Source organism: Myotis lucifugus, unplaced genomic scaffold, assembly GCF_000147115.1.
Source record: "Myotis lucifugus unplaced genomic scaffold, Myoluc2.0 scaffold_194, whole genome shotgun sequence".
Taxonomy (NCBI): Eukaryota; Metazoa; Chordata; class Mammalia; order Chiroptera; family Vespertilionidae; genus Myotis; species Myotis lucifugus.
Window position 1 is genome coordinate 1,709,733 of NW_005871242.1, and position 9,717 is coordinate 1,719,449.

The 9,717-nt window shown below is 43.4% G+C and overlaps 1 protein-coding gene across 1 annotated transcript; it reads left to right on the plus strand.

Annotated features, from left to right (window-relative positions):
- Positions 1 to 233: 233 nt before the first annotated feature.
- On the plus strand, positions 234 to 8,446 carry LOC102442899 (protein-lysine methyltransferase METTL21C-like). The gene is made up of 4 exons (XM_023760849.1): positions 234 to 369; positions 3,556 to 3,707; positions 6,588 to 6,705; positions 7,819 to 8,446. Exons 1-4 carry the CDS (start codon positions 249 to 251, stop codon positions 8,211 to 8,213), a joined length of 786 nt encoding a protein of 261 aa, XP_023616617.1. The 5' UTR covers positions 234 to 248; the 3' UTR covers positions 8,214 to 8,446.
- The last annotated feature ends 1,271 nt before the right edge of the window (positions 8,447 to 9,717 follow it).

Here is a 9,717-nt window from a genome sequence, read left to right on the forward strand (position 1 = left end):
TTTCTTCATGTACAAGTAGTTTCGGTCTCATTTAACGGTCTCCCTCCACGTTGGCAACTCCTTGAGTGGCTGCCTTGCTCACCCGGGGAACTAAGCTGAAAAGCAGGTGTTCTTTTCCACGCAGCAGATGCAAAGGCGATAAGCTGCACTTTTTAGAGCCTCCTGAGAGACTCAGACACCCTGGGCTGAGCAACTCGGACCTTGTCCAATTTCCTCCTCTCCAGCCGGCTCGGGCTCCAGCTCCAGCTATGGATGTGTATCTGAGCTCCGAGCCTGGGCGCCTGGGGGAAGGACCAAGCTCCCCAGATGGCTGGCTAGAGGCAGAGGAAGAGGCTGTCCAGAAAGATGGCACCAGTGGACCCACAGGAGGTAACCCCCTTCATGTCCTCAACACCTTCTCAGCTGTTTTCCTGGTGATGGCATTTTCCAGTTAACTTCTGTGACAAGAATTTCCATTTCCTTTTAACTCTAGATTTTGAAATGATTTTTATTGCAATATAATTGACATGTAATATTATATTAGTTTCAGGTGTATGACAAATGATTTGATATTTGGATATATTGCAAAATGATCACTACAATAAGTCTAGTTAACATCCTTCAAGATTGTTTGAATAACGAAGCTAAGTAGAAAAATGCCTTTATGCAAGCATAAGCATAGCATTACAAGTAATCCCTATTTTTCATTATTTACTTATCAAAATCCACAAATTTATTTTATCTTGTATATAAATCTAAGACTGTATATTTTTGTAACAAGAACATTTAAAAAGAAATGCAATCTAGATTAGTTTCTGCTTTTCATCAAAACGTATTCCTGGCAGCTCTGTCATACACGGATCCATGTAGAGCAGTGGTTCTCAACCTTCCTAATGCCGCCACCCTTTAATACAGTTCCTCATGTTGTGGTGACCCCCAGTTTCATTGTTATAAATTGAACATAATTAAAGCATAGTGATTAATCACAAAAACAATATGTAATTATATATGTGTTTTCCGATGATCTTAGGTGACTCCTGTGAAAGGGTCGTTCAACCCCCAAAGGGGTCGCGACCCACAGCTTGAGAATCGCTGGTGTAGAGCAAAGTGCATTTTCCCATCAGGACAGTGCAACCATTAGGGTTGCATTTCTGGACAGGGACTTAGTAGTTAATAAATGATGGACGTACCAAATAATGTCATGAGAGCCAAAATACAGCATTGATAACATTTACAGTCATTTGATGTGATACAATTATGTTCCAACTCTACTAAACCAGGATATTATTTATTTTTACTAAACTGTTTACATAAAAATGCAACTCTACCTGTCTCTCAAATCTGGTCCCTCTAAAACTACCAGTCTAGCATGGGTACAATAAATGAAAATACTTAATGTGCAATAAACATAAATTTCTATATTTCTGTAGACTCTAAAAGGTTCTAATGGGAGTATATTTATATGCCCACGTTTCTTTACCCTGTTGATTGGGAAACATAAACATTAGCTTCTTAACCTGTAAAATACTGAACCATTCAAAATCAGCCCATTGACTTTTCCTCCAGTCTTGAGAGTCCCTGGTTGGCGATTTGTGGGAGGAAGGGAAGAATGAATGGTCTAGGGCAGCGGTTCTCAACCTGTGGGTCGCGAACAATGAAAATACATCCTGCATATCAGATATTTACATTACGATTCATAACAGTAGCAAAATTACAGTTATGAACTAGCAACGAAAATAATTTTATGGTTGGGGGTCACCACAACATGAGGAAGTGTATTAAAGGGTCACGGCATTAGGAAGGCTGAGAACCACTGGGGGCATCGCGGGGGTGGCTGGGGGAAGGAAGCCGGCAGGAGCTGGCATGAGTACCCGATGGTCGGGCTGCTCCTGGTAGACACTCCACTGATGAAAGCCTTTGAGGAAAAGAGCACAGACAGCCCTGTACCGACTCCTTGTACCAGCTGGCCTGTACCAGCTCCTGAATTTCAGGAATTTGGTGAGCTGGTTATTAAACATGGCCATATTGAAACTTAAGTTACATAAATGACAATGAAATCGATTATATAAAAGGCAAAGGTATATGGGAAAAAACCTAGATAATAAATACTCTGGACCAGACCTGGATTATTTTAGTGCATTTGATGATTAGCTATGTTCTTGAGGCTATTGATGTCCATTGTATCTGGATGGTGGAAGTACTCCATTATGGTGTATGCTGCACATCTTTCCCCAGGGACATTTTATCACCAGGGCTGTTTACACCATGGTCACCGTCAAACCCTACAAATCAGTGATGGAACCTAAGGCCTCCTTGGTCATTTATACATATTGGGTTGGCGTTGTATGTCAGTGGCTTCCCATAAGAGGTAGGTGAGGACCGGAGGTCTCCTTCCCTCCCCTATGGCCTCCCCACAGCCCTAACCAGGGCATGTGACAGGAAAGGACCCCTCAGGACTGACTCAGCCACTCTTTACTAGCAGGTTCTGGCAAGCTCAGTGCAGCCCCTGGTCTCTGGAAGCTCGCCTTTTTGTTCAGGGCGGAGAATTGTCCTTCCAGGGGTGGAACACACTAAACCAGAACCTGCGGCCGAGAGCAGCATCTGAAGAGCTGCGGACATCGTGGTCACACTGTGTGTGGTCAAAGGCCATTTCCCCATCTGCTGCATACTGACACTTTTTTGGTAAAACACAACAAAAACAAATTGCTAGGAAGACAAAACGGAAATACATACACACAGACATGCAAAATATAAGCATGTAATTAGATTCAACAGCCATGACCCCATGGCGGACATTCTAAAGGCTTCCTCCACGTTTCGGTACTGCTCTTTCTGGAAACCTGTTAAGACGGGTTGCAGAGCAGTGGCACAGAGCTGTTGTGGTGCCCCTGGAAAGCAGTGGTACCTGACATAGCCTGTCCTACCTGCCTCCCAGGGATGGACTCCTGAGTAGGTTTCTTCAAAGACCCGCCACCCTTCACGTCCTCCTCTGCGCATGTGCTCTTTTCCTCTCGTTTTATATGATATTTGAGAGCTGCTGGAGTGGTCATGAGAGCAAGGAAGCATTTAACACAGCAGTAACTCGATAGTCAGAGCTCATCTGACAGCCTCCCCCTGGACTGTGGGGCTGGCTCATCTTTGGGTGACCTGAACCTTTTGAGGAGCTGATGTAAGAAGGATTTAAGGAACACGCTCCAGCCAACATTGGGAATGTTACTTCAAGACCTAAAAATAGTCAGGTCCATGTTTGCTCGGGTCCTCCTTACACAGACAGCTCATTTGTGCCATTTTCCTGGTGCCATTTAGCTTTCTCCTGTCGTCAGGAGTGTGGGAATGGGGACACACTTCTTCCGTCCACTTCTAAATAGAGGGAATATCCTTTGGCATTTCGTCACATGATAAAGATATCACATCTGAATGCTATGTCCCTGTCACTCCATAGCACTGCTTTGTGCTAGTTTGCAGCCTTTGTCATTGATAGCATCACCCCTCGGTTCCCATCCTACCAATTGTACTAAGTGTATATTTGCACCGAATCAACAAATCGTGAAACCTATTTCATTTTCTGCCCCACAGATTTTAACAGCATAGAACCATCTCTTCATAGCCTCCAGAAATTTGTTCCTGCAAATTATGCCAGCTACACTCAGGAGAACTACCTGTTTGCAGGCAAGAAGATTGTTGTTCAAGAATCAATAGAGAGTTACGGAGCAGTGGTGTGGCCAGGGGTGAGAGAACGGTTACACTGGGGTGGCAGGGCTTCTGGGGACGATAATAACACTTCTGTACTTTAACATCTTGGGTTTCTCCAACTGAGGGTCAATTGTTGCCCCCCCCACCCCCCCGCTGACCACCAGGGGTGCGGGTAGTGTGCTTGGGCTCCACGAATACATCGCATCTCTCCCATAAGCTTTGATTTTCCTCTGTGCTATGTTCCTGAAACATTATTGTTTACATTAATATAAGATTGAATATATCAGGAAGTAGGCTGAAAAATTCATATGAATTCTTAAGGAAAAAGTCACATCTTCAGAGTTTTGGCTTTGCAGCATGTACCTTCGGGCCACTCCCACAGACCCTCAGGTTTACGTTTTCTGTTCACATTGTGGATATTCCAGCAGGAATGTTCAAGAACCATGGCTGCATCTCATGTTCTCCCTGCGGCAGCCCCGGGAGGATGGCGCCGAAATGGGGGAAACACTGAATTGAGAGCCAGCAAACCTGCTGTTTCCTGGCTGTGGGGTCATGGATGGTCACTGGGCCTGTTTGCCTTCATTTCCATATTTAAAGCACGGGGCAGTGTTCATGGCCAGTGCCCAGATGGTTGTGAGGGTTCAGTGAAGTGCTACCCCTAAGCTCATGTTAGATGGTCATTGTTCATGCAGTATGATGACTATTAATGAATCACTCAATTAGTGAGGAAAAGCTCATGACTTGGTAAAGCTATTGCACTGGGGGCGCCGTGCACAACCAGGCTGGGACAGCGGCCTCGGATGCAGCACTGCTGTTCTTTCCACCGCAGGGGTTTTCAGCCTGGGCTTAGAGAGGCTCCAGATCAACAGCTCAGCCGCTAGCATGGAGGTGAATCATGCTGGGGTCTCCTTAAAATGCAGATTCTAATTCAGGGAGGGGGGGGGCGCTGTGCTCTGCATTTCTCCCAGGCTTCCAGGTGATACAGACCTGCTGGTCCAGGCACTGCACATGCAATAAGTAGTCATGATTAGAGCTTCCATGGAGAGCCCTCGGGGCGATCTGGTAGCAAGTGAGAAGGGAGCAGGAGGAGGAATGGACAGCCAGGGGTCCCCTCGCTCCTAGAGCTCCTCCTCCCCCCACCAAAGGACAGTCCATTTTTATCTATTATGCATATGAGTATGATTTCCTTCAAACAAAGGCTTTTCTTCTCTTTTTTTAATTGAATTTATTGGGGTGACAATGATTAATAAAATTATACAGGTTTCAGGTGTACAATTCTACAATATATCATCTGTATATTGGATTGCATGTTCACCACCCCAAGTCAAGTCTCCTTCCACCACCATTTATCCCCCTATACCCCTCTTACGTCCCCCCACCCCCCTTTCCCTCTAGTAATCACCATACTGTTGTCTCTGTGAGGTTTTTTGGGGGGTTTTTTGCTTTTCTTTTTCTTTTTTTTTTTAATATATTTTTACTAGAGGCCCCTCTTGGTCTGGCCCTCTCACAATCCGGGACCCCTTGGAGGATGTTGGACTGCTGGTTTCAGCCTGATCCCCACAGGCAAGAGATGTAGTGCATGAAGTAGCAGGTGATGTGGGGGGCACCGCTCCCCCTCATCCCAGCCCCGCTGCACCTGCTGCCGCTGCAGCTCAGTAGTGCTGCCACGGAGGAGCGCTTGCCAGCAGGTGTCTGGCACCTGTTGGTCAGCTGAGCGCCATAGCTACTGGCTGGTTGTCTGGTCGTCTGGTCAACCAGTCGCTTAGGCTTTTATATATATAGATATTTGACAAATAGACAACAATAGCAGGGGTATCAGAGATTAGATTTGTACACTGGGCAGTTTTATGCTCATCAAAGCCTCAGCCTTTCATGCACAAACCCTGGCCTCTCTTGGGACCTCAAACTCTTGAAAACTGCAACAGAAGGATTCACGTAACATGCTTCTCTTGTGTGTAGTCCAGTGCAGCTCTCCGTGAAAGAGATCATTTTCCAGATTTCACTAACAGGCTAAGAAGGGTGGGGGAGTGTTTGTAATGTCAAAAGATGTAGCTGTTCCTGAGAAAAGCATTGTTTCCAGATAGCACCCCAGAGGGGCCAGCCTCACACAGGGCAGGGCTATCTCTTCAGGAAACACCTCAAAGCATGTGTCCTCTCCATAGCTCTAGGTGACACTGTCTTCCTAATATTGAAACCCCTACATCACAAATAATTATCCTCTCAAGGGATGTTTGATTTTCTGTATAAAAAGCTATCTTAATTTATTTGCATATGTGTTTTAACATCTCCGCACTCATAGTGCGGTCCACGGACCAGAAGTCCTGGCAGCACCTGGTAGCTTGTGGGAAACGTAGTCCTGAGCACCCCAACCAGAGCCCACTGCACACAGACGTGCGTCTGAACCAGGCCTAGGTGATCTGTGTGCACACTAAAGTGTGGGAAGTATTGTTCTGATAGTCTGTTTCTTAGAGAAACCACTTACAACAAAACAAAACTGCCCAGTTGTCCAGCATAGAAGACAAAGCCCTGGCCCACCTGAATGTTGACAGAGGCTAGGAGAGAGGTCTTGAAGAAGTTTATGCAACATTCTTAAAGCAGGTGGAGGCCTGACATGACTAAAACAGAGGAGGGAGTTGCTGTTCTGTAGCCCTCACTGCCCGGGTTTGCAAGAGATGAGCTGATCTTCCAATTCCTGGCAGTCAAGCAAACCTGTTTCTCTAGTTCCTTTGATGTAAGTTATAATTTTCATATTCCAGAGGTCTAAATACATCAGTAAATGTATATTTTGATTCTGATGAACCTTTCCATAAACTATTAATGATAAGTCTTATAGTATTTAATTTGGGGTGGAGATTGAGGTGGCTACTGGTTTCCAATGTTGCAATGCCCAAGTGACAACTATAAATCTTTTTTAGGCTATGGCTTTGTGTCAATATTTGGAGGAACATACAGAGGAATTGAATTTTCAAGATGCTAAAATACTTGAAATTGGTGCTGGACCAGGCCTTGTTTCCATTGTGGCCAGTATTTTAGGTTTGTTTGTTTACTTATTCCTGACCGTGTTTCAAAAGACCTTTATTGTGACAACAATGATAAGTCTGTGGTTTAGGTGCTCAGCCATGATTTCACTCATTGAATCTCCCCCAGTGTCACAAGCTAGAATTACTACTGTTATCCCCAGAGATAAGATTATTGTGTGTTAGAGATGAGAGGTTCAGTAATTTGCCCAGTCCGCTGATTACCATGTGATGAAGTTGAAAATTTGGAGGTATGACTCTCAAATCCTCTGTTGTAAACAACTATGTTATGTTGTCTCCTGCTCTTTGTTGCAAATATTGTCACTAACATTGTGAAGGAAATAAAAAGTGAGTTAATCCAAGGTGAAGACAGATTTATACCCAAAATGCAGGTTGTGAGTTCCTGGGCACTGGGCAAGAGGTGGTACTAATCTGGTTACTTCTGCCTACATTATCATAGTTCTTTCTTTAAAACTAATCTGGGAATACAGAGATCTATTTTGTGAACCATCGTCACTAGCTTTAAAATGCCTAAGAATTCATTTAATTAATTTAGATAAGGGTGAGAATCAGACAAAATAGATTATCCTTTGTGGAAAGAAAACTGGGTGCTGAATACTTCATGTAAGAGAAAAAGAAAATCATCAGGTAAATGTATTTTTAGAGGGAAAATTATGAATTACTATATTAAGCAGCTGCTGAAAACAGTAATGTTTAGCGAATTATCCTGAAATCTCTTAACATTGCACCATTGCTTAACTTAAAGTTTCTTAAGAGATGGTTCTCAACCAAAGGTGATTTCTGTCCCACGAGGGACATTTGGTAATGTTGGAAGACATTTTTGATTGTCACAACTTGGGGATGGGTGGGGAGGTGCTACTGTCATCTGTTGGATCAGTAACAGAGACACTCCCAAACATCTTACAAAGTACAGGGCAGCCCCTCCAGCCCCGCCCCCAAAAGAATTATCCAGTGGAATTATGTCAAATGTGTCCGGCCCATATGTCAATAGGGCCAAGGTTGAGAAGCCCAGTTCTAGTTCTCTTCTTTCTCCCTGAGAGTATATGTCCACTCTGAATGCCCAAAAGATTCCAAGTAATTATTACATTTTTTCTTCTTTCTCTCTTAGGAGCTCAAGTCACCGCCACGGATTTGCCTGATGTCCTAGGAAACCTTCAACACAACCTTTTAAAGAACACACTAGCACACACAGCACATCTGCCTGAAGTGAAAGAGCTGGTGTGGGGAGAAGGCCTGGAACAGAACTTCCCCAAGTCGACTTTCTATTATGACTACGTTCTGGCCTCTGATGTGGTCTACCACCACTACTGCCTGGACAAGCTGCTCTCCACCATGGCGCACCTCTGCCAGCCAGGGACTGTGTTGCTTTGGGCAAACAAGTTCAGGTTCAGCACTGACTATGAATTTCTAGATAAATTCAAGCAAGTTTTTGATACAACGTCCTTGGCTGAATTTCCAGAGTCGTCAGTTAAAATTTTTAAAGGAACACTAAAATGGGACTAAATGAAACAAATTGCCATTCGAAAACTAGTGTGTGTTTTGAGCAGTGTTAGAAATGGTATTGTCAAGAAAACACTTAAAGATTGAGAAGGTGGTGCATAAAAAAATCTTGTACACGCAAAACAATCAGAACTTAATACTACAGCAGCTATCTAAAATCACCTATTTAAGATTATCTGGTTAATCTAAACATCTGTAAAGAATAATGTGAAAATATAAAAATAGCTTTGCTGGCTCCCAGAAGTCTCAACTAAATGTTCAGTAAATTTTACATGAATTAATAAACAAGTTTTAGTATAATTTACTACGAACTTATTTGTTTCTCTCAATTCAATCTCCTCATTCATGCTGCATATTTAAAAAGAACGCAGTAGGTTTTATATTTTCTGGCTTTTTCTACAGAAGTTGGCAGCCACTGTACTATAATGTAAGCTAACTTGATTATTCTCCTACTATAACTGCAACTAATTTTGATTTCCTGTAACTCTTGTTGATGGACATTTTTTCCTCTGGGTTACAGCGAAACAGACAGCACTGCAGCACATCTAAAGAACAACGAGTGGGAGAAGGCACATTCATGGAACAAATGTGTTTCAACTGCGTTTCTCATTATGGAGCTCCCTTCCTCTACCTCTGGTTCTCTCTGCAGGTCCCAAGAGAAATGAAGGGAGGACACTATACTATGAGTAAGCAGTTGTACACCACAAATAAAAAGTAAAGCAAATGTCTTTATGTATGTTGCTCACTTCGTCTGGAAAGCCCTTTTTGGTCACGTCTATCGACTTAATCCTCATTCCCACAGTCTTACAGAAAGCCTGACCTAAATTCTCAAATCAAAGGTGGCTGCATTGTGTATCTCACAGCACTGTATCTGTACTTCCGTTCTACTTACTCCAGTCTACTTCAGAGTCAAGTCCAGATCAGCAGGCCCCGACTAGATATCAGTTTCCTGAGAGTGTATTTAGGGTTTATGGTGTCCTGCATACAGTAGAGTTCCAATTAACATAGGATTAACTGAGGGTTTTTGTTTACTGATTTCTATGTCCATTTTTTTAAGTATTTTTATTGAGAGAGAGAGAGAGAGAGAGAGAGAGAAACATCAATGATGAGAGAGAATAATTGATTGGCAGGCCCCATACTGGGGATCGAGCCCGCAACCCCAGCATGTGCCCTGACCAGGAATCGACTGTGACCTCCTGGTTCATAGGTCAATGCTCAACCACTGAGCTATGTCGGCTGGGCATAATCAAGTCTATTCCTAAAACAGGAAACTAACCTATTATGCTTGATATAGTGCCACCTGGACAACCAACTGTAGAAAGGCATGGGCCATTGTTTCCAACACTTGAAACATAAGTTATATTATGCTTCCACACTGCGTCATTAATGACTTCACTTGAAAGAGGGAATTCTCCTGAAAGAGAATACTGTCCCACTTTTTAAGAACTATATTATTATTGTGTGAAAATATTTGCAAAATATGGTTTATATTAAAAAAAAACAGAAC